The sequence below is a fragment of the Hemitrygon akajei genome, chromosome 27, assembly GCF_048418815.1.
Source record: "Hemitrygon akajei chromosome 27, sHemAka1.3, whole genome shotgun sequence".
In the NCBI taxonomy this organism is placed as follows: domain Eukaryota; kingdom Metazoa; phylum Chordata; class Chondrichthyes; order Myliobatiformes; family Dasyatidae; genus Hemitrygon; species Hemitrygon akajei.
In genome coordinates, this window is record NC_133150.1 from 48,123,443 (window position 1) to 48,149,252 (window position 25,810).

At 40.8% G+C, this 25,810-nt stretch overlaps 2 protein-coding genes across 3 annotated transcripts in view; both read left to right on the forward strand.

Moving 5' to 3' along the window:
* The window catches only part of irf6 (interferon regulatory factor 6), a 33,163-nt gene extending 26,815 nt beyond the window's left edge, over positions 1–6,348 (forward strand). For both annotated transcript variants that reach the window (XM_073030883.1, XM_073030882.1), the window contains exons 8-9: positions 2,079–2,197; positions 4,373–6,348. In XM_073030883.1, coding sequence (XP_072886984.1) covers positions 2,079–2,197; positions 4,373–4,600 — 347 coding nt within the window. In that variant the 3' untranslated portion in view covers positions 4,601–6,348. The remainder of the gene's footprint in view (positions 1–2,078; positions 2,198–4,372) is intronic.
* Positions 6,349–9,520: 3,172 nt separating this feature from the next.
* Positions 9,521–25,587, forward strand: LOC140717372 (coagulation factor X-like). Its single transcript, XM_073030888.1, has 4 exons — positions 9,521–9,690; positions 13,907–14,067; positions 21,770–21,800; positions 24,779–25,587. Exons 1-4 carry the CDS (start codon positions 9,627–9,629, stop codon positions 24,928–24,930), a joined length of 408 nt encoding a protein of 135 aa, XP_072886989.1. The 5' UTR covers positions 9,521–9,626; the 3' UTR covers positions 24,931–25,587.
* Positions 25,588–25,810: the final 223 nt, after the last annotated feature.

The following is a 25,810-nucleotide window of genomic DNA, read 5'->3' on the forward strand; positions in this document are numbered from 1 at the left end:
GGACAAACTTGGGTTGTTCTCTCTGGAACATCGAAGGCAGAGGAGAGATCTCATAGAGGTTTGTAACGTTATGAGAGGCAGAGATGGGGTAGACATTCAGGATCCTTTGTCGAGACTGGAGATGCCAAGTACTGGAAGGTGCTCATTAAAGATGAAAGAGGGGCAAGTTTAAAGGAGATTTGTGAGGCAGGTTTTTACAGTGAGAATCAGAATCAGGTTTAATATCACTGGCATATGGCGTGAAATTTGTTCTGCGGCAGTAGGACAGCGCAATACATAATAAGCTATAAATTACAATAAGAAATACATTTAAAAAAATTAAACTGAATAGTGCAAAAAGAGAGCAGAAACAAATAGGTAGTACACATGGATTCAGTGTCCATTCAGAAACCTGATGGCAGATGGGAAGAGGCTGTTCCTAAAACATTGAGTGTTTGTCTTCAGGCTCCCGTACCTCCTCCCTGATGGTAGTAATGAGAAGAGAGCATGTCCTAAATGGTGGAGGCCTTTAATGATGGATGCCGCCTTTTTGTGGTATGGCATTTTGAAGATGTCCTTGCTCCTGGAGAAGCTAGTGTTCACGTTACAATTTTCAGTAGCCTTTTCCAATCCTGTGCACTGGCCCCTCCGTACCAGACGGAGATGCATCCAATTAGAATGCGCTGTAGAAATTTGGTCGAGCCTTTGGTGAAATGCCAAAGCTCTTCAAACTCCTAACAAAATATCGTCACTGTTCTGTCTTTTTTTTGGTAATTGCATCAGTATGTTGGGCTTGGGATAGATCTTCAGAGATGTCGACACCTCGGAACTTGACGTGGCTCACCTTTTCCGCTGCGAATCCCTCGATAGTATGTTAGCCTCTCCTTCCTGATGTGACGCTGAGTGCAAGGTTTGCTGCGACATCACCCAATTACCTGATCGACCTCACTTCTGTACGCATTCTCGTCTCCATCTGAAATTCTGCCAACATCGGCAATTTTACAGCTGGCTATTGATTTGTGCCTAGCCACACGGCCACGGGCGTAGAGAGGGCAGAGCAGTGAGCTAAGCATACAGGTGTACCAGTGTTGATTGTCAGTGAGGAGGAGATGTTACTTCGGATCCATATGGACTGCTGAGGATCCAATTATAGAAGGAGATGCCGAGGCTCAGGCTCTGGAGCTTTTCGATGAGAACTGAGGGTGTTGGACACTGAGCACGGGTATTGTTATTGTCCAGGTGATCCAAGGTCGAGTGGAGAGCCAGTGACATTGTATCTGCTGTAGACCTTTTGTGGTGATAGACAAATGGCAGCAGCTCCAGAGCATGGGTGCCGGGAATTGGCAGCCAGAGGTGGTGGTGTTTAGTGAGGTTTTAGGTGGCCTCCATCATGAAGGGCTCTCACCACCCAGGGCATGCCCTCTTCAAGTTCAGGTTCAGATTTATTTATCCCATGCACATCAAACCATGCAGTGAGATGTGTCATTTGTGTTGGCTCTAATGTACTCAAGGGTGTGCTAGGGACATCCCACAACAGTCACCGCTCTTCTCATTATGCCTTTAGGAAGAAGACACACACTCAATGTTTTTGGAACAGTTTCTTCACCTCTACTGTTGGGTGTCTGAACGGTCTATGAACACTACCTCACTATTTTAAGACCATGAGACCTAGGAGCAGAATTAGGCCATTCAGCCCATTGAGTCTTCTCTGCCATTCCATGGCTGGTTTATTATCCCTCTCAATTTTGCACTACTTATATTTTTATATATTCTTATCATAATGTACAGTAATTTTAATGTATTGTGCTGTACTGCTGCCAGAAAACAACAAGTTTCACAACAGATGTCAGTGAGAATAAACCTCATTCTGATTCGGAGCTCCCAATTGTTCAAGGTACAGTTATTATCAAAGTACATATGCAGTGTACAACTCCGAGATTTGTCTTCTCCAGACGGCCATGAAACAAAGAAAACCACGCAAACTGTTCGAAGCAAAATATCGACTCTATCCTCCCCACCCCACACGCAAAAACAATTGCGCACGTGGCAACAAGAGCTTCAGGAAATTCAGGAATTTAATTGTATTTTTTTAATTACAGATTTGATTGATCTTCAGAAGGGTCAAAGCAATAAAGTGCCTTCGTTTGAGATTTACCTGTGCTTTGGTGAGGAGTGGCCCGATGGGAAACCAAAGGAAAGAAAGCTGATCATGGTGCAGGTGATGTGTCTGTCTAAATAAGTTGAACTGTCATTCAACCATACTGTCGGATCTCAGATCCTTGGGTTTCTTCCAGGAGTCGGGAATGATGAGTAGTCTTAATACTAAGACTACTAAAAGGTAGTCTTATAAAAAGTAATATATTTTAAAAAATGGTTTAAAGTGGTTCTCCCCCTGTCACCCAACAGTATCCAAAGTGGTATAACTGTTGTTGAGGGGATTGATCATAGGGGTACTCTGCACTAGCTGTTCAACCCCTTTCTCCTTCCTGACTGTCACCCATTCTCTTGTGTCCTACACCTTGGGGTGCAACTAGCTCCCTAAGTGTCTGATCTTCACTCCCTCAGCCTCCCAAATGATCCGGAGTTCACCTAGTTCCATCTCCTTAATGTGGAGTGTTAGAAGCTGAAGCTGGGTGCACTTCTCGCAGTTGTAGTCGTCAGGGACACTGGAGGTCTGCCTGCCTTCCCACATCCCACAAGGCGACCATTCAACTATCCTGCCTGGTACCCCTACTATATAAAGAAGAAAGCAATAATTAAATTGGAGATATAATCCTCCTGCAGCTTTTTCCATCTTGTCTCACTCAAGCCTCAAATAACTGCTCCAACAAAGGCCACTCCACTTGCCACATACTTTATTGTTTCTGCCTATCATTCCTGATCACCGATTGGCTGCTGCTCAAACACCAAGCTGCCACAAATCGATGCCTTGTGTACTCTATCGGCAAACCTGAGTCCTCTCACGCTTCCGGTCGCTGCTCAGATCAGTGGTATCCCCTTACATGACCCGAAATAATTGGTCCTCGGTCTGCTTTATACCAGCCATCGTGAAAACTTTTATTTTGATGAACCTTTTTTCCAGTTTAATTATACGGGTTCCTAGTGAACCCATATAATTGTCTTCCAATGTCTGTCGGACTTGGGTTTAAAGTTTCAAAATGGATGCAGCCAGTAGTTGGAATTCGGAACACTATGTCACTTTTTAGACCTTAAGGTCCTGGAGCAGAATTAGACCATTCAGCTTGTTGAGTCTGCTTTGCCATTCAATTATGGCTGATTATTTTTTTTCAACCTCGTTTCTCCTGCCTTCTCCCATAATCCTTACCCTTACTTATCAAAGACTTATTGATCTCAGTCTTAGGTACACCCAGTGACATATTTGTTGGTAATAGTGCCACAGATACCCCACCCTCTGGCTGAAGGAGGTCTCCTTTCTCAGTTCTAAATGGTTCTCCCCTCTTTCTGAGATTCTGTCGTCAGATCCAAAACTCTGCTAATGGAAATTTGACTGATTACCTTTGCCCTAAGCCTTCTGGTTGTTGACCTTGCGAGTGTTATCTCTGGACCTGGTCTTCTCTGAACGCTTCTTAAATATCAAGCATCTTCATTGAGTCCCCGCTTGGTGTTCACTGGATATAAGAAAACGGTTTCACACTTCTGGGCTATCAATCATGAAAGTGTAAAATCCTTCTGTATAACCTCGGATGTTCCTGTGCCATTGGCGAAGGGGCTGCAGAGGTCCCCTGTGTTTACAACAGTGGGTTATGTTTGAAAGTGAGTTTCTACAGATATACCGTGGAGAGCATTCTGACTGGCTGCATCACCATCTGGTGGGGGTGAGGGCTACTGCACAGGGTCAAAGTAAGCTGCAGAGGGTTGTAAAATTAGTCAGCTCCATCATGGGTACTGGGCTCCATAGTGTCCAAGGCATCTTCAAGGAGTGGCGCCACAAAAAAGTGGCGTCCATCATTAAGGACCTCTCATCACCTTAGCGTGCCAATTTCTCACTGTTACCATCAGGAAGGAGGTACAGGAACCTGAAGGCACACACTCAGTGATTCAGGAACAGCTTCTTCCCCTCTGCCATCCGATTTCTGAATGGACATTGAAACCATGAACACTACATTTCTACCTAATTTTTCTTTTGTTTTTGCACTAATTTAATTTAAATTTTTTGATACACACTTTAATTCACAGTTTTATTTTTTTATATTATGTAAAGTGTTGTACTGCTGCTGCCAACTTGACAAATTTCACAACATATGCTGGTGATAATAAATCTGATTCTGATTTGAGACTTTGAAACTTGAACCAATACCCTGTTCTGTCATGGATGTTAAACTGTTTGCTGTTCTTTGTGTCCTAACCCATGTGTGTACCTCTTGATCTTCAGGTGATACCTGTGGTTGCAAGGATGATCTATGAGATGTTTAACGGGGAGTTTACACGCTCTTTCGACAGCAGTAGCATCAGACTTCAGATCTCCACCCCGGACATTAAAGACAATATCGTCTCCCACCTGAAACAGCTGTACCACCTCTTGCAGACCAACCAAGGACATGAGACGTGGCCAGTTCAACCTCCACCTCTGCAGATGGCAGCCCCACTACAAGCTCAGTAATGTGTCCGGCCTGCTGCAGTTGGAGGTCTGAACGTCATCGATCTCTCTTAGTCTCGTTGCCCTACCAATGATGGTGCCATTCAAGAGCCCAGGGACCATCACTTTGTGCCAAGATGGTTTTTATTTCATTTAATCAAGCTCCCTGTGTCTTGTCCTTTTCTCTCCACGCATCTAAAACCTTGGTCAGTAAGTTAATACAAGATGCTGAACTCTCTAAGATCAGCAGTAAGTTTGGAGCAAGTTGATCCCAATTAGATTTAATTTTGGAATCACTTTCTATTTTTTTTAAAGCTCTCAATGTTGCAAAGCGTTTTGGAGTCCTTTTGATTTGTAGTTGCTGTCCTAAAGGAAGTTGTAATACTCTCATTAGTTGGACAGCCCAGCAATGGCTGTTTCTGTACTGAAACTTTGTACGGTAAGTGACCTTGTTTCCCTTTGGAAGCACACTTGTGCCAAAGACTCTGGACAAAGTTTTGTCCCTCATCCTGTGGACTTTCATAACAGAAGAGCTTGCAATGTCCGAGGAATCCCCAGAAGGCCCAAATCTGAAATGTTAGTGTTAGTTAAACCCACGTGATAAGAGATTGTTCTCATCAAAAATACACAATCAGAGAGCAGGAGAAGGTATTTAACAGAAAACACCCAAACTGCTGCTGAGAAGTTTTTTATAAAGACATGTTAACAAAAAGCTCCTTCGTTTATCATGTTCCAGCCTTTTTATCATGAATGCTTTTCATTTTTAAGTTTTTAACCTAAAGCCCAAATTTCAAGAACAAGAAGTTAAAAGGCAGCTGTGTACTTTGAACATAGAACATCGGGACATCTTAAGATTAAATGATCTAAATACAAGTTGATGTATTATAAGATTGCATGATTTAAAATTTTGGTAAAGAAGCTGTTTTAAAAGAAATTGGAGCTTAATTATGTTGCATCTTATCTCAAAGTAAAATTTTAGCCTGCAGTACTGAGCACATTTTATACAAAATGATTTATTTTACTTTATGGCAAAGTGTCCTCTGGAAATTAGCTTACTTTCCCCTACTGGGGCATAGGTACTGACAGCAGCTCGCCAGGTTCCTCTCTCCGGGGCCAGTCCTTCAAGTTGTCCCACGTGTTGCCCACCTTTCCTCTCCCAGGGATGAGGAACTTCGAACTCCTGTTGGCGCTTCTGTTGCTCAGGGTTTTTATGAGATGAGGTTTCTAGCCCCATGCCCGACCCTCCTCCCTAAGCAGGTGGGCTTGAGACCATCCATGGCAGAGTTTTAGAGATTTGCATATTGTACAATGTAATGCGTGGTCAGAAGATTAAACTTTAGTTCTCTCCACTTTTATATAAGGAAACAACTGACATTTGTGTATGGCTACATATTGAATTACACATAGTCCATTGTATTTAACTACCTGACACTAATACATCATACTTGAGCCAAGAAGTGTGAGATGATCTGATCTGATAGTGTGTGGAATGTTTCAGGATTAGAGTGGAATTTGGAAAGATGGCTGTCAAAGCAAGAACATTACTGATTTCTCACTTAAGTAGCAGATAATTTTATGTTTGATCAAATCCTTCATCTAGGACAATGAAAATACCATAAATAATACTGGGAAATTTACTTCACTGAGCACATATTGTGTTATTTCATGTCTATTGCATTAAGTTGTATTTGAAAGCGCTCACACATTATATTGTAACATTTTTTAAAAACTTGTCTTGTGACTATTTAATTAAATTTTAGACGGTTTCACAATTTGGATTGTATCTCATTTTGAACGTTCTGATTTTTCCTGTGGGTGGTGGGTAGTAAAACCCACTACCCGTTCAGTGGGTTTAGTTGATTATTCAGAGATAAAGTGTGGAGCAGGCCCAACGGGCCACACTGCCCAGAGACCCACTTATTTAACACTAGCCTAATCACAGGGCAGTTTACAATGACAAGTTAATCTACTAACCCCTATGTCTTTGGACTCTGGGAGGAAACTGGAATACATGAAGGAATCCCATTTGGTCACTGGGAGAATGTACAAACTCCTTATGGGAACGCCGGAATTGAACTCCCAAGTGGAAACAGCTTTCTTGTCTCCATCTTACCTAGCCCTTTCATAATTTTACATGTTTCTCTAAGATCACTTCTCATTCTTAAAGAATTTGGCCCAATAGCGAAAGGAACAGTTGGAAGCTGGTTTTCCTTCCTTCCTGTCCTGTCCCTGATATACTCAGTAGGGGGCCTTTGACCCACAAAGCTGTGACAACCTATGGAAACCTAGTCCACAATCAATCTAACCCTTCGCTCCTACACAGCCTATAACCCTCCATTTTTCTTACGTCTTTCTGTTTATCTTATGTGTCCCTATTATATCAGGCTCTACCTCCACTGCAGGCAGTGTATTCTGGGTAATATAGTACCACTCTCTGGGTATATATTGTTGGCGCGTGGCCTAGTGGGCAAGGCATCACACTAGTAACCTGAAGGTCACTGGTTCGAGCCTCAGCGTGTTTGTGTCCTTGTGCAAGGCACTTAACAACACATTGCTCTGTGACGACACCGGTGCCAAGCTGCATGGGTCCTAGTGCCCTTCCCTTGGACAACATCGGTGGTGTGGAGAGGGGAAGGCCTGCAATTTGGGCAACTGCCAGTCTCCCATACAACCCTGCCCAGGCCTGCGCTCTGGAAACTCCAGGCGCAGATCCATGGTCTCTCGAGACCAACGGATGCCACAAACAAACTGGGTATATAATTTTAAAAAAACTTCCTTTGACATCTCCACTCACCTCCAAAGGATGTGATCTGATGATGGCCACTGCCACTCTGGGATATACTCTTGTCTAATTGGATTTGAAAATTAGAACAATGCAGTCCCTTCAGACTGTGATGTAGTGCTGGCCTTTTTACCTGACTGTGGCCTTCGTCAGTCAGGGTCGACTCATGGATATTGTGGCCTAGCTGTCTAGATACCAAAGCCTGGGCAGTACGATATGGAGAGCAAGCTGTTGCCCGTGTAGCAAGCTCCCCCTCTACATGCATCTGATGAACCCAAAGGAATGGCAGAGACCGATACAGTTTGGCACCAGCAGCATTGCAAGAGTTGTCGGTCAGCATTGAATTCAACGTAGGACTGCCTTAGGGACTCCAGCTCCAGAATTTTCCCTCCCGAAGCCTTCCCCATGAGTGGGTACAGCTGCAAGGCAGTGGAGGTTTGAGATCAGAGTTTTCCTTCCAGATGAGCTGTCAAACATGGCTGGCGAGCTCCATCTGCCCGAAGTGACTGGTTTTTTAAGGCACCAGTAACCTCTCTGCCCCACCTTCTGTCAGTGGAACCAGTTCTGACGGGCTTTCTAACAGCATTTTTATCGACCCCAAGACCAATCTAACCCCTCCCGCCATTTTTCTACCGCCATGTGCCTATCGAAGTTTCTGAAATGTCCATAATGCATCTGCCTCTATCACCAACCCCAGTTCCACACACCCACCTCTGTAAAAATCCTACCTCTGACATCCTCCCCTCCTCCAGGTTTTCCTTCAATCCCCTTATAATGTTTGCCTCCTCATATTAAGACTTTTCGAGGCCGGGGAAAAGTGGCTGTCCATGCCTCTTATCACCTTGTACCTCTCCATCAAATTATCTCTCACCCTCCTTCGCTCCAAGGAGAAAAGCCCTAATCCCTCAACCTTCCCTCATGAGACATGCCGTGCAATGAGCTGCCAAAGCAGCTGATTGAGGCAGGCATAATAGCAACTTTTAACAGGGATTTGTATAAAAAAGGGTTAGTGGGACTTCCCATCCTCTTCCCATACCATTAACCGAGGGGTCTGTGCACCCTACGTTGGGAACCCCTGGTTTAGAGGGATATGGGACAGGCTAGGATGGAAATTATAGTTGTCATGGATCAATTGGGCTGTTTTTTTTTCTTTTTAAATCCAACCTATTATTGTTACAGTAGAATCTCCCTGCCACCTTCAGTTACTCAACCTCCTTCCCTCTGCCTCCCTCCAGGGCAGTCTTGAGTGTCCATGCCCCCTCGAGTCTGTCCTGAAACAGCACCTTATGCACCAGACTTGCCTCCTCCTGCTTCACCAGCAGAGACCAGTGCCCTTTGCTTCCCTGCCCCCTCCACTCCCACGGCATGGGAGAGCTGTGTCCCTTCCTAACACCCCCTGACAGCACGTGGCTGTTGCAATACCGGCTGCATCTTTGCCATAAGACATATGGAAAAGAATTAGGCCATTCGGCCCATTGATCCTACTACAGTATATAATCATGGCTGATTTATTACCCCTCTCAACTGCATTCTCCTGTCTTTAATGCTAATCAAGAACATAGCAACCTCCACTTTAAATAAACAAGATAACTTTGCCTCCACAACTGTCTATGGCAATGAACTTCACAGATTCACCATCCTCTAGCTAAAGAAATTCCTCCTCATTTCTGATCTAAATGGATATCCTTCTGTTCTGAGGCTGTTCCCTCTGGCCCTAGACACCCCCCCCCCCCCCCCCCACTATAGGGAAAATTCTCTCCAAATCCACTTTTTCTGGGCTTTTATGTTTCCATGAGATCCACTCTCATTCTTCTAAATTCCAGTGGGTAAAATGGGGGGCGGGAGGCTGGGGACTGAATGCATACAGGAGTCAGAGATCACGTTCACAGCCAGCAATTCCAAATGCAGCTGGATTTGCCTCAGATTTTTAGTTAACACAAAATCAAGTGTAAATGGCAAGATCTCCTGGCTCATATTCCTTTGTCCCAGTTCGTCAATGGTTTCAATGCCAGAACAGACTGAGAAGGAAGGTGCTCACCTTTTCTGCTATCAGCATTACCAGAATTGATTTCTAGAAATCCATGCTTTGTGTACTCCTGTGAAAGTCTTTCAAAATTGTTGGTTATTTATTAACAGAAATATTTCCAAAACGAAGAAAAAATACCGACTGTGTAAAGAGTGTAACTGTGATCTGAGTGAGGTAGATCCATTTGCAAAATCCCCCATCGTGTCTCTCCAATACGTCGGATCAGACGGTGACAAAGCAAGATGAAAATCGTCCTCAGTTACGGGATCATCTTGTTGCTTCTCACTGGCTGTCACACGAATGACGGTAAGCATCAATGAACTCTCAGTGCAACCCGTTCCTCCCGTCTGTACATCTCCTCCAGCTGACGCTGTTCCTCCCACGGTGGTGACTTTGGGAGAATTTTTGATGGGAATTGTCAGATAATAGCTTGAGACTTCTGCACTCTCTTCATACCTGACAGGTGATCAATGTTTCCTCTAATTTCCTTTAAAGCTGAATGGACCAACCCATTGCTCTGAGCAGGAAATTTTTACATGGCCTGAAAACTACATGGCATTTTAAATGTTTTTTATTTGTAATATGTATACAATGAATATTTAGAATGAAAATTGAAAAATCATGTACTTTTGATTTTTTTATTAATTGAAGGGTATAATGAAATACTGTACATCAAAGAAAATACAGATTTCATTGTCTATATTGCCACCAATTTCTCTGTCGGCAAACTAGAGGTCTAGCTCATAGGACATAGAACATCACAACGCAATACAGGCTTTTCGGCCAACAATGTGTGCAGACCTTTTAACTAACTCCAAGATCAAACAAACCCCATATGACTCTCCATTTTTCTAACATCCATCTGCCTACGTTAGAAGAGTTTTTAAAAATATTCCCGATGTATCTGTCTCTACCACCACCCTTAGTGCATTCCATGCCCTTACCACTCTCTCTAAAAGAAAAATACTTACCTTTGACATCCCCTATACTTTCCTCTAATCACCTTAAAATTGTGCCCTCTCATCGAGCAGATAGCTGAAGACTCAGACTCTTTCCCAACACGGAAGTGGCTAATACAATGGGGCTTAACTTTAAAAGTTTAGGAGGGAACTATACGGGAGGATGTCAGAGGAAGGATCATTTACACATAGAGTGGTCAGTGTATGGAAAACATAGCTAGGAGTGGTGGTAAAGGCAGACACTTTAGGGACTTCAAGGAGACTCCTAGATAGGCACGTGGATGATAGAAAAACTGAAGGGCTACGTAGGAGGGATGGGTTAGATTGATCTTAGGGTAGGTTAAAGGGCCAGCACAACATTATGGACTGAAGGGTCTCTACTGTGCTGTTATGTTCTGTATTCCATGCTCAAACTTCTAACCAACTTCTCTATATTTTCCTCCAAGCCATTAACATGTATATGTTATATATCTGAACACCATTGGTCATGGGCTTCCAGCCAGGAAAGTACCTCCACTACAACCGTCTGTCATCTGTGGGCAAGCCAATTCTGAATACAAGCTGCCAAGTCATGTCTATTCCATGCTTCTTCAGCCCACCTTGTTATGTAGACGCTGAAATCGTTAAGCTAACCAAAGAATTGGGGGAAATCAACTTTGTGTTTGAATGCCCAATGATTTTATTCCCAAATGATGGACTTGGGAATTTAAATGGTCCTTGCCTGGAACCACTGCTTCTAGTCTACCAACAAAGGTGCACTTTTGCTGCTGCTGTTAGTGGAACACCCGTCTGTTCATTGAAAATGGACACTCGTGGTTGATAATCAGTACAAGAGTAAAATCTCTCCCGTACAAGGACCAGTTGAAACTATTTACACCCCAAACCAGACTCGAGGCCTCTCTGTCAGTTTGTCTGTGAGTTTTCTCTGCAACAGTCAGGGAACATGATGCAAAGGCAATATCACTCATAACATGTGACATGACTGCACATACACCATAAGACGAGGCATAACAGGCAAGCTTCATTGGATAATGGATCATAATATGTGAGTACAGTGTCTGAAGTCACCATTTCCTTTGTCTTTTGGAAAGCCACCTCACACTGCTTTATCAATTGCCATTTCTTCCCGATCAGTAGTAACGAATACTAGGTGTGGAGCACTGTAGCCCGGTTTGGCAGGAACCTGTTATAGTAATTGACAAATCCTAAAAACGACCACAACGGTGACAAGACCTTTGGCTTAACTTTTCTCGGGACACTTGTGTAAATCTTGTGCATCAATGGTGTGACCACAGTAAACCATACCTGGTCTGAAGAATTCATACTTGTGTTGTGATCTTAACCCATAATCTTTGGACCTTGTTAACACAGTCTTGAGTTGCTCCGTGTTATCCTTGCCAGTAACAATGATGTTATCCCTGAAACACTGAGTGCTTGAACAGCGTTGTAGCATCAGGTACTCTATCCTGGATGGACGGTATTGATCTACTTCCAGTGCTGGGTTGACAGTGACCTTAAAATCACCACAGATCCTGAAAGGCCCATCCTCCATGACTACTGGAACCGCTAGCATTGCCCATGGGCTCCACTCGACCTTGAAAAGAATTCCTTCAGCCTCCATGTGATCCAGTTCACTGGTTACTTTATCATGGGTGGTATAAGGAACCAGATGGGCTTTGCAAAACTTATGTGTGGTATTTTCATTTAAAACTATTTAGCCCTTGATATGTTTGAGTTTTCCAAAGCTATTTCTTTGGGTCAGACCAGTATGTTTGGAAGTTGCAATTTTGTTCAACTCACTTTCATTCCTGACTGCAGCTCAATTGTTTCGAGCTGCTATTTCCATTGATACAGCAATTTCAATTGCTCTTTTTAAATGTGAGTTGTGCTTCAGTTAGGAGTCATTTTTGAATGCTTTTTTGTAAGATTCTACAAACTAAACAATCTCTTAGTGTATCATTAAGCTCATCATTGAACTGACGATATTCGGACAACCTCTTCAATTCAGCCAAGTCAGCTGACATGGACTCCTTTCTTTTCGATTCCACTGACAAAACCTAAAGCATTCTGCAATCAACATGGTTTGGTTCTAAATGCTCTTGCATTACTTTCACGCTATCAGCAAAGCTCATTTTAGCTAGTTTGTTCGGAGCAATTAAACTATGCAAACAGTAAGCTCTTCTCCCAATTACACTTGGTAATACTGGCACTGATTTTGCATTGGCTATTTCATTTGCTTCAAAATAATGTTCAATTCACTCAGTATACGTGTATCTGTTGTGGAATCGAACATGTCAATCTTTCCAGTGTAGCCATCCATTTCTTCTTTTTATTTATTTACTATTGTTATTATCACCCAGTACTTACTATTTGTGAATCCATGAATTTCATCCATTGTCTGCCTTTTTTTAAACTCAGCCATCTCTTCACTTTCAAAGAACACATGGTGTGCTTTCTTTCTTAACTCTAGGATCTGTCTCCTCAACCAAAGGGGGAAAAAGCTATGCTATGCTTCAACAGGTTAAGTAGTCACCTTCTTGGGTTCATTTTAAACCTTACTCATCACGACTGTTGTGTTTTGTAGCTCCAAAACATAAAACTAGACAGAAGAAAAACATGGAGCTGGGAATAACATCTCTACCTCAGTCTTATTCTTAGTGAGTCCTGCACATATGACACGGAGGCGTAATGACTCACGTACTTTTACATATAACCCACAATGAATTATGTAAACAATAAATAATGCCTAAACAAACAATGTATTTACAATATTACTGAAATATTAAATACACAACGCCCTCAAAGTTTCTCAACAGATTGATAGGGTGGTTAAGATTAAGTACAGTGTGTTGGTCTTCATTAATTGGGAGACTGAGTTCAAGAGCCTTGCAGTAATGCTTCAGCTCCATAAAAACCCTGCTTAGACCACAGCTGGAGTATTGTGTTCAGTTCTGGTCACCTCATTATAGGAAGGATGTGGAAGCTTTAGAGAGGGTACAGACGAGATTTACCAGGATGCTGCCTGGATTAGAAAGCATGCCTTATGAGTAAAGGTTGGGTGAGCTAGGAATTTTCTCTTTGGAGAGAAGTAGGATGAGAGATAACTTCATAAAGATATTGAAGGTGATAAGAGGAATAAATGCAGTGGATAGCCAGAGACTTGGAAATGAGGAGGCCGTAACATAGAACAAGAGCATAGAATTTTAAGGTGATTTGAGGAGAGTATGGTAGATGCGAGAGGTAGATTTTTTACACTGAGAGTAGAGGTTGTGTGAAATGCGCTGCCAGGAGAGGTGGTAGAGTCAGTTACGTTAAGAGACTCTTGGAGAGTCACATGCAGGATAGAAAAATGGAGGGCTATGTGTGAGGGAAGGGTTAGATTGATTTTGGAAGTAGGTTAGAAGTTCTGCTCAACATTGTGGGTTGAAGGGGTCTGTACTGTGCTATACAGTTCTATGTCCTATCACACACCAAAGCATTTCAGAGGTAGTAGTCTGACGTCATGACACAGTTCCGTCAGCAGACAGGCACCGGATGTTTAATACTGTGGATGTGGTATTGAGTCTTTCTACAGAAACCTTCGGCTCTGCAGCTCCTGTCTCGAATCCGCAGGGGAAACAAATTTGGAGAAGAGATTAGACAAGGGAATCTGGAGCGAGAGTGTGTGGAAGAAACATGCTCAAAGGAAGAAGCCCGAGAGATTTTTGAAGATAATTCCAAAACGGTAAGGTTGAAATTTTTAGATCCAATTTACCTCGTTTCCAAACCAACCTCTTCCCCCACAGCCAGGTGTCTCATTCTTTCTTTCTCAATCTTTTTTATTAAGTTTTGAAGAGATAAACATAACAATGATAATGATACAAAGAGATTGGGATTACTTTAATAATGGTTAATGTATACAGACACAGACTCTGAGTAACATGTGTAATCTAAGTCTCCCAATCTCTTAATAACTGAACACGAAAAAGATTCAAAAAAATTTTATACAGAAAAAAAGTCCCCCTAAACTAAAACAAAATGAAACAAAAGCAGGGCTGCCATGTTTCATCAGTTAAAATCATTATTTGTCATTAACTCCACTCCTCTATACATGAACAAGAAGTTATTGAGAAGGATTCAGAAAAGGTCAGTTTACATCATATGAAAATGTTGAATAAATGGTCTCCAAGTTTCTTCAAATTTAACTGAAGGGTCGATAGTGCCACTCCTAATTTTTTCCAAGTTTAAACATGTTATAGTTTGGGAAAACCATTGAAATGTAGTAGGGGCATTAGAACCTTTCCATTTAAATAAAATGGATCTTCTGGATATTAAGTAACAAATACAATCAAATGGCAAGCTGAAGGGAATAATTGACTAGAGTCCATCACTGGTAATCCAAAAATTGCAGTAATAGGATGAGGTTGTAAATCAATACGCAAAACTACTAAAATAATATCAAAAATATCTTTCCAATATTTTTCCAAAAGAGGACAAGACCAGAACACATGAGTCAAGGAAGCTACCTCAGAATTACATCTGTCATGGACAGGATTTATATGGCAATAAAAATGAGCTAACCCATCCTTAGACACGTACAACACGCTGGAGGAACTCAACAGGTCGGACAGCATCCGTGGAAACGAATGTTCATTTCCACGGATGCTGCCTGACCTGTGGAGTTCCTCCAGTGTGTTGTACGTGTTGCTTTGACCACAGCATCTGCAGTGTACTTTGTGTTATCCTTAGATATATGGGCTCTATGATCACCTTAAATTGTATCAAAACATGTCTAGCACACATTGAAGAAGTGTTAACTAGATGGAGAATTTTCTCCCATTTCTGTATAGGTAAAGATACCTGAAGTTCTCTTTCCCATTCATTCTTAATTTTATCAGATGTACCTAGACGTATTTTCATAATCAGATCATAAATAATTGCTATTAAACTCTTCTGATAGGGGTTTAAACCTAAATTTTTTTCAGTAATTTCAGTTTGATGTGGTATTGGAAAAGTAGGAAAAATAACATTCAGAAAGTATCTAATCTGTAAATATCTGAAAAAATGTGATCAAGGCAAATTATATTTATTAGACAACTGTTCAAAAGACATGAGGCAGTTATCCATGAATAAGTCACAAAAACATGTTATGCCCTTTGTTTTCCATAAAAGAAAGGCTTGATCAGTTCTGGATGGTTGGAAGATAAAGTTAGATATAATAGGACTTGATAGAATAAATTTATTCAATCCAAAAAATTTATGAAATTGAAACCATATTGGTATTGTATGTTTAGTTATTGGATTAGTCATTTGTTTATTCAGTTTAGTAAGTGCACAGGGAAGCAAGGCCCCTACAATTGAAGTCAATGAGAACCCCTGTACAGACTCACGCTCAACGTTCACCCATCGTGGACAATGAATTTCATCCAGATCTTCTGTCCAGAATGTTAAATATTGAATATTAATTGCCCAATAATAGAATCTTAAGTTCAGCATTGCCAAACCACCCTCCTTTTTTGATTTCTGTAAATATTTCTTACTTAATCTAAGATTTTTATTCTGCCATATATATGAAGAAATTTTAGAATCAATAATATCAAAAAAGGATTTAGAAATGAAGATTGGTACCACCTGAAATAGATACAAAAATTTAGGTAAAATAATCATCTTAATAGCATTAATTCTACTAATCAATGATAAGGACAATGGGGACCATTTAGTAAGCAGTTGTTTAACATGATCAATTAAGGGTAAAAAGTTAACTTTAAATAGATCCTTATGCTTCTTAGTAATTTTAACACCCAAATAAGTAAAGTAATCAGTAACCAGTCTAAATGGTGATTGTCTATAGATTGGAACTTGCATATTTAATGGGAAAAGCTCACTCTTATTAAGATTCAAATTATAACCAATAAAAAACTACTAAACTGAGCAAGTAGTGATATTACTACAGGGATAGATCTCTCTGGGTTAGAGATATATAGTAACAGGTCATCTGCATATAGTGATACCTCATGCGTCCCATTCCCATGAATAATACCAAATATATTGGGTGAATCACGAAGAGCGATTGCCAAGGGCTCCAGGTCAATATCAAATAGTAAAGGACTTAAAGGACAGCCCTGTCTAGTACCTCAAAAAAGCCTGAAAAAGGGGAATCTCTGATTATTGGTAAGTACAGAAACCAAAGGTGTATGATATATCAATTTAATCCAACATATGAATTTTGGGCTAAAATTAAATTTCTCAAGCGTGTTAAATAAATATTCCTATTCAACTCTATCAAATGCCTTCTCGGCATCAAGCAAAATAACACTTTCTGGAGTTTAAGATGAAGAAGTATATACAATATTCATTAACCTAATATTAAAATACGAATAACGATTTTTAATAAATGCTGTCTGGTTGTCAGAGATAAATTGTGGCAATACATTTTCCAATCTAATTGCCAATATTTTGGAAAAGATTTTGGAGTCCACATTCACCAAGGATATAGGTCTATATGATGCACATTCAGTAGGGTCTTTATCTTTTTTAGAAATTAAAGAAATAGATGCTTCATAAAAGGATTGTGGTAATTTACCTACAAATAAAGCATCTTTAAAAATTCTACATAACCAAGGAGAAAGTAGATTTGAAAAAGATTTTAAAAATTCTACAGTATACCCATCCAAACCAGGTGCTTTACCAGAATTCATCAAAGAAATTGCTTTCTTTATTTCTTCTTCCATGATGGGTGCATCTAATGCTAAACATTCATTAAGTGGTAATTTCGGATTATTCAATTTCCTTAAAAATTCATGTGTTCTGGTAGAATCGTCAAGAAATTCTGATTGGTATTAAGAGGTATAGAATTCTTGAAAAGATTTATTAATTTCGTCATGATCAACCATTAAAATACCATTTCATTTATGAACTTTAATAATCTGATGTTTAGCTGAAGCAAGTTTCAATTGGTGAGCCAGTAATTTACCTGATTTATCATCATGTATATAAAATTGACTCTTAGTTTTAAGTAATTGATTTTCAATCAGGGATGTTAATAACAAACTGTGTTGCATCTAAAGTTCAACTCACTTTTTATAAAGCTCCAGATTAGGAGCAGCAGAATATCTTCTATCAATTTCTTTAATCTTACCAACCAATGCATGTATTTCATTATTAATTTGTGTTTTCAATCCAGCAGAATATGAAATAATTTGCCTACTGATGTATACTTTAAAAGTATCCCATAATATCCCACTGGAAATTTCTTCCATAAAGTTAGTTGAAAAGAAAAAGGCAATCTGTTCTTTAATAGAGTTAACAAAGTATAAGTCCTGAAGTAGAGTAGAATTGAACCACCATTGTCTAGCGCTAAAAGATACATCAGTTAATTTGATCGTTAGTTTCAAGGGTGCACGATCAGAAACGGCGATTGAATCATGATCACAGGCAGTAACAAACGGAACTAATTGAGAGTCGATTAAAAAAAAGTAATAAATTCTAGACTAATTATGATATACATGAGAAAAGAATGAGAACTCTTAATCATTAGGATATAAACACCTCCAAATTTCTAAAATTCCGGAGTCAATTCAAAAGGAATTAATGAAAATAGCAGATTTGTTTTGAAGTACCTGATTGGATGCAAACCTGCCCATCAAGGGATTCAGGCAACAGTTAAAATCTCTGCACATTATCAACATATATTCATTTAAATTAAGAAGCAAAGCAAATAGATGCTTAAAGAATTCAGGATAGTCGGCACTTGGTGCATAGATATTAACCATAACAACATTTTGGTTATAAAGGAAACCAGTAATTAATAGAAATCTACCATTTGGGTCTGAGATTGTTTCATAGTGAACAAATGAAATGGAGGAGTCTATAAAAATAGAGACTCCTTTCACCTTGACCTGTGAGTTGGCATGAAATTGCTTCCCTTCCAAAACCTAAAAGAACACTGATTATCCTCCTTCCTCACATGAGTTTCCTGGGCAAAGATAATCTGAGCATTCAATCTATGGAAAAACTTTTAAAATCTTCTTCCATTTTATCGGATGATTCAAACCATACGTATTCCATGAGACAAAGTTAATAATCCATTTTATTTGAATAAACCATATGGTATGTAAAGGGTTAACCTTACTGCATAGGAAACTCATGAATCAGGAAGAGGGAAAAAGGTTTACAGGGGAACCGGAAGTTACGACAATTTAGACATACTTGTAGTTTCAGATCAGCCCAGATGAAAAAAACTAAACCAAAAAGAGCCCCACCCCACCCACAAAAGCCAGAAAACTGGCCAATAGACAGCCAGAAAGCTAGCTAGAAATTCCCCTACCCCCACTCTCTTGAAGGCAAATCTCCAAAATTGAAAAGAATGCAAAATGCCACCCATAGTCTAAACATTGAGAAAAGAATGCCATAAAAAACACCAAACAAATGTTAAAAAAATCAGCCATTTGCAAAACATTTTGAAAGGTGAGATCTTGAAAAGTAAAACAGAATACAATCTTATTAATATTTCAGGGAAAAAATCAATCACCAAATCAAATTCTTAATTATTTTCAAAAATGAACATTTGAAAATAATAAAATAAAATAATAAAAGGAACAAAAAGGAACTTTAACATAGAAGCACGGTAAACATCCATACTCCAAAACAGAGTACGAGTGTTACCAAACCAAGGGCAAAAATCTTCAAACTTCAAAAGTCCAGATCTATGAACTGGTTATTAACTTTTAAAGCAAATGAATACAGACACGAAGAAACAGTAAACTTATTAGACAGCTGAGATTGAATGTTGATCCTCAAGGAATTGATGAGCTTTGTCCACAGATTTAAACCATTTATGTGATTTATCAGGCAGAAAAACCCTTAAACAAGCTGGAAATAGCAGAGTTGGTTGAAATTTTCTTTGATGAAGCTCGGACATCACCGGTTTGAAAAGCCATCTTTTTCGCATTACCTCGGGACAGTAGTCTTCAACCAGACGAAACTTGAGGCCTCCGTGTTCAATAACCCCTTCCCGACAGGCAATTTGAATTAAATGCTCCTTGGCATGCACAAAGTGGAATCAGAGTATAACAGGTCGAAGCTTCAACTCTTTAGGAAGTTTTGCTCTTAAAGCACAGTGAGCACAATCAAGTATAGGGGTAGTAGAGAGAGCTTCAGAGCCAAACACGTCCATTAAAATTTGAGAAAAGAGCTTAGTAAGGTCACCACTCTCAATGTCTTCACGGAGTCCTATTATTCGCAGGTTCTGTCTACGACTGCGACTTTCCAGGTCAATAATTTTGAATTTATACTGTTCCAGTGTTCGAGTGGTCGAAGTTAATTTCTTTTCCAAAGCGTCCAATCTACGATCTCTCTGTCTTCCCGCTTCATCGAGTTCAGAAATTTGCCGCTATTGTTTTTCACTCTCCCGTTTAAGTGCTCTCAGTCAGCTTTCGATCTCCTTTAATGATACTTCCAAAGTAGAAAATCTCTTATCAAATTTATCATCCAGGAGCTTCAACATAGCTTCCAAAGTGAGTGGAGATTGTTTAAGTTGTTTAGAATCTCCTTCTTTCCTTCCACTTCCAATACCAGCTTCCTTGCCTTCGGCTGATGCCTTTTGCCCTCTGGTATTCATTTCCAGAGATTAAAAATCAAAGTTCAGGCATGTAAAAGTGTTACAAACACTTTAATATAGATAGTGAAAGGGTGGTAAAAAAAATTGAAAAATGAATGGAGCAAAGCCAAAATGCAACTTACTCCATCGAGTGCCCAAAGAGAGCTCCCAGGCATCTCATTCATTCACCACTCAGAGAATTCAAAGTGCCAGAATAATTTATTTATTTATTGACATGCACAGCGGAGTACCCTCTTCTGGCCCTTCCCTTCGAGCCGTGCCACCTAGCAACCCCCTGATTTAATCCGAGCCTAATCACAGGACAATTTACAATGACCAATTAACCTAATTAACCTCTGGAGGTAACCAGAGCACCAAGAGGAAACCCATGCGGTCATGGGGAGAACGTACAAACTCCTCACAGGCCGTGGCGGGAATTGAACCCGGGTCGCCAGTACTATAAAGAACTGTGCTAACCATTACGCCACTGTGCTACCCTAATGGAGTGGCAACATGGAAGTAGTTTATATTGTCTGCTGTAGAAGGTGACTGACATTGGTCAGACTGATGAGGTTACTGACGTACCTGTGGGTAGTGTAAATGTGACACTATTGTACATGGACCTTGGTTTAAGATCATAAGACATAAAAACAGAATTAGGCCATTTAGCCAACTGAGTCTGTTCTGCCATTCCATCATGGCTGATTTAATATTCCCCGCAAACCATTCCCCTTCCTTCTTTCCGTAAAATTTGAAGGCCTGACTAATCAAAAATCTATCATCCTCCATTTTAAATATATCCAATGACTTGTGTCAATGAGTTCCACAGATTCACCACCCACTGGCTAAGGAAATTCCTCCTCAGCTCTGTTCTAAAGGGATATCCTTGTATTCTGAGGCTGTGCCCTCTGGTCCCAGACTCCCCTCACTATAGGAAACATCCTCTCCACATCCACTCTATCAAGGCCTTTCAATATTTAATAGGTTTCAGTGAAATACCGCTCCCTCATTCTTCTAGAATTCGGTGACTACAGGTGCAGAACTATCAAACACTCCTCATAGGTTAACCCTTTCATTGAAGGGATCATTCTTGTGAACCATCTCTGGACCCTCTCCAATGCCAGCACATCTTCTCTTAGATAAGGGGTCTAAATCTGCTCACAATACTCCAAGTGCGGTCCAACCAATGCCTCATAAAGCCTCAGCATCACATCATTGCTTTTATATTCTAGCTCTCTCGAAATAAATGCCAACTTTGCATTTGGCTTCCTCACCACTGACTCAACCTGCAATTGAACCTTTAGGGAATCCTGCACGAGGACTCCCAAGTCCCTTTGCACTTCTGATTTCTACCTAACAGACAGAAAGTTAACCTTTAGGGCAGGGGTTCACTACCTGGGGTCCACAGACCCTTTGGTTAATGGCCCATGGCATTAAAAAGGTTGGGAACCCTTGCTTTAGGGAATCTGGCACAAGGATTCCTAAGTCCCTTAAAATCTTTGATTTCTAACTAACAGTGCAGGTACTTGCACAGCCACATTTGCCAAAAGATGACCCTGTGTTACCCCTTCCCTCTAACAGGGGCATCTACACACTGTCTGAAGACACTTTCCTGGATACGTTTAACAAATTCTGCCCCACATCCATTTGGACAACCGCTCCTGATGAATTGCTCTGGTCCAATCCCTGGAGCCTGGCTCTTTTGTAATCCCATTCACTAACTGGGCTATGGAGCACTTTCCTCCTGCGCTCCCCTTAAATAAGTGAATGCCGTTGTTTACAAGTTTGGCTCTGTTTACGTCACATTCAGTAAAGTTCAAGTAATAAATCCGGACTTTTTTCTTTGCAGGACATGTTCCTCAAGCATTACATCACAGGCTGTAAGTACTTGAACTATTCCTCTTGTCATCTTGTACACAGTGCACAGAGGTAGTACGAGAGAAAACAATAACAAAAGACAGGATAAGGTGTTAGTTACAGCAAAAGTGCTGTGCAGGTAGGCAACGAGGCACAAGATCATAACAACGTTCAAAGTAAAAGTTATTATCAGAGTACATATAAGTATGTCACCACATACAACCCTGAGATTCTTTTTCCTGTGGGCAGACGCAGCAAATCTATAGAATAGTAACTGTAAACAGGATCAATGAAAGAACAAGTAGAGCCTAGAAGACAACAAACTGTGCAAATGCAGATATAAATAAATAGCAATAAAAAAGGAGAGCATGAAATAACAAAATAAAGAGTTCTTAAAATGAGAACATTAATTGTGGGGACATCTCAGTAGATTCTCTTTTGTTCAAAAGCCTGATGGTTTATGTGTAGCAACTGTTCCTGAACCTGGTGGTGTGAGTCCTGAGGCTCCTGTATGTTCTACCTGATGGCAGCAGCAAGAAAAAAGTTTGTCCTGGGTGGTGGGGATGGACGTTGCTTTCCTATGACAGCATTTCATGTAGATGTGCTCAATGGTTAGGATGGCTTTACCTGTGATGTACCGGGTCGAATCCACAATGTTTTGTAGCATTTTCCATTCAAAAGGCAATAGTGTTCCCATACCAGACTGAAATACACTGAGTCAATGCATTTTCCACTGCACATCTATAGAAGGTTGTCAACATTTTTGCTGTCATGCCGAACCTCTGAATAGATAGAGAAATCAGGATTGTAGATGAATGTAGATTGTGAGGTCAAGTATCTTATCATACTAGGGGACCATTCAGGGGCCTGATAACAGTGGGATAGAAGGACCTTTGTATCTTCTGCCCAATGGGAGGAGAGAGAAGAACGTCCAGAGCAATTGAAAATAAAGAGAGTGCAAATGTTGGAATTCTACAATTTCCCGCAAACAACTTTTTATTGGGTGTTGTTATTAATTGTCATTCTCTCATGACGTTCACAATGAGCCAAGTGTTTTACAATAACTCTGTGAGTATCGTCACTGCTATAACACAAGAAGTCTGGTGGGCACTCATCACACTGCATCTCGGACCCAAGCGCAGGATCACACAGAGACCTGGAAGGGTTAAACAAAACTCAGAATTTTATTAACAAAGGAGACAAAACAAAACAGTACCACTTACAAGGTATTGGATAACTCGAAATAACTCAGCTAGAAGGGGTTAGCACTGCCCCTTTAAATAATCTCCAGGGCATGAAAGAATCTGTTTGCAGTTGGTAATAGCAAGCTTAAAATTAACAATTCTAATAGGAGACCAAAGTTCAAAAATACTTAATTGGACACCTGCAAAGTCTTCAAGAATTATTTGGAAGCAATCAAGGACAATTTGCTGGCTAGTGGTGTAGTAGCATCCACATCGGACTGGAGACGTGTGGTCCTGGGTTAGAATCCAGTCAACTCCTTGCACGCTTTCCAACTGCACTGGTTTGAATGTTGAGCTAGCAACACGGCCTCATTTTAGAAAAACAGACAAACGCTACAGAAATGGCAAGGTTGATGCCCGATACACCACAAGGTGCGGGAGAGGAACAAAAAAAATCAAGGATCAATTGTAACTTAAATGTAAATCAGAGAAGACCTAACAATAAGCACGATAATATAGATATTTCTAATTAATAAAACACAGAGAATACAAAAAACACAACAAAAAGCTCAGACTCCTCAGAGAACTCTAGCAACAACCAAGGTCATGACACTCTTAAGCAGCATCGGTCAAAGTTGAGTTTATTGTCATACTTGTTTGTCCTCCAGTTTTCTATCATCCATGTGTTACCTAAATATCCCTCATACAACTGCCTTTACCATCATCCCCGGAAGCTTATTCCATGCGCCCACCGCTCTCTGAATTAAAAAAATAATTTGGACATTCCCCCCCCCCCCCCACCAATACTTTCCTCCAGTGCCAAGAACATAAAACCTCTGATTTCTTCTCCACCTCCCCCCCCTTCCTTCCTCAAGGTGCATCACCACCACCAACTGTACTTTGCAAATATCATCTTCCAAGCATAAAACTGAATCCAGTGTCATAAATGCTCCAAGAACTTATCGCACTTTAAAGCAGCATTGTACCAAGAGGATGCCCTGTAATTCTTTGCCAGCTCAAGATCAGCAGCTTTGACTGGAGTGTACTCTCCTTCTCTCTGGCCTACAGAACTCCCAGATGGCGTTCCAATGCGCAGCCTACAAAGGCTTCCGGGATCATGGAGCATATCTGGGTGGTGCTCTCTATAGCTAGTACCAGGACTCCAAATCCTTTAATGGGGGGATTCATAGGAACAATGTTCCAGCATTGATTGATCAGGGCAAAATGACCATCACTGAAATAAGGAAGGCTGAGTTACTGGCTATGGCGTCTGCTGCAACTCCTATTCAAGATAATTTGAGTAATTGGGTTAAACAATGTAGGGATAAGGCTCTAAGTGATCACCCTGATGTGTTGGAAGCCAGCTGTAGCCAAAAAACCTGTGTCATACACTCCTTCTCCGCCACTCACTTTAAACAACACATCATCCCCTCCGTGGTGCCCATTTCAAACCAGCCGACGTTGTCTCTTGCAGTTACTGCATCTCTCCCTTCATCTCAAAACAACTCCATCGCATTCCCACCAGCAGGTCGTCCAACAACCACACTCGACCATTCCCCCCGACCTCCCTTCAGCCTCTGGTTACCACTCGGTTGTGCTATCGTATGCACCTTATAGGTACGGTAGTTTTAGGTGTGTCCTTGAAGTTTTACGGGCAGTATCCAGACATGCTCTTCGACCTATTGATCTGTTCCTTCCACATCTTCGTGGGAATAACTGTATTGTTCCAAACTGAGTGAGGCCAGCACTTGACTGTCCATATTTGTGGCGATTTTACTTGGCTTGAGTAACAAACATCTTGTGTTTCTGTTTTCCAGGTTCTCCTATCCTGAGAGATGCAGTGAAATTTCATAAAAAACTAATGGAAATTAATAAACTTCGAAAAAAGCTTAGAGAACAGAAGGAGGAGGTCTACGACGTAGAAGATAAACTCGTGGAAAAGTTAGGAGATTGTCTTGATACTAAATAACACCATTCTATCTTTAGAGGCTGTGAAGGACTCAGAGAGTCACAGAGTTATTTAACACAGAAACAGCCTTTTGGCCCATCATGTCCATGTCGAGCTTTTTGCCTGTCTATTCTAATTCATACGAGCAGCTGGTGCTTATCACAAGTCCTGGTTATGTGACCAGGGATGCCAGGCAGACAATCTCTGAAGGGTATTGATGATGGTTGGGGGGGGGGGGGGGGTCACCCACCTTGTAAAGACACTGCCTAGACGAAGGCAATGGTGAGCCATTTCTGAAAAAAGAATTGCCTAGAACAATCACAGTCATGGAAAGACCATGATCACCCACATTATATGACATAGCACATGATGATTATGCTACCTCCATTAGGTCTGTATCTTAGGGACACTTAAGAAACTCTTAGATAAGTACAGGGATGATATAAAAATGGAGGGGTATGTTGGAGATAAATCTTAGAATATGTTGAAAGGTTAACACAACATTGTGGGCCAAAGGGGCTCTATTGCGCTGTACTGTTCTGTGTTCTCTGTCCTGCCTGTTTAAATGCCTCTTGATCATAGTAATTGTATCTGAAGTGAGCTAATTATTCAGCCTGAAGCTATGATGCAATTCTTAATAAAGTGTGCGTTGGTGGAAATTAAAAAAATTAAATATCATTGTTTACTCCTTGTTTTGTTCGGAGGTTCTGGAGTGTACCTCAGCCAATACGAGTGTGTCACAGATAACTACTTCCACACCTGCACACCGGTGGTATCCGCATGAATCAGCTGACATTGTCGGCAAGAAGCAAACGAACTACAGATGCTGGAATACTGGACTGAAAACAACAGATGGTGGAAATACTCAGCAGGTCAGGCAGCATCAGTGGAGAGGGAAACA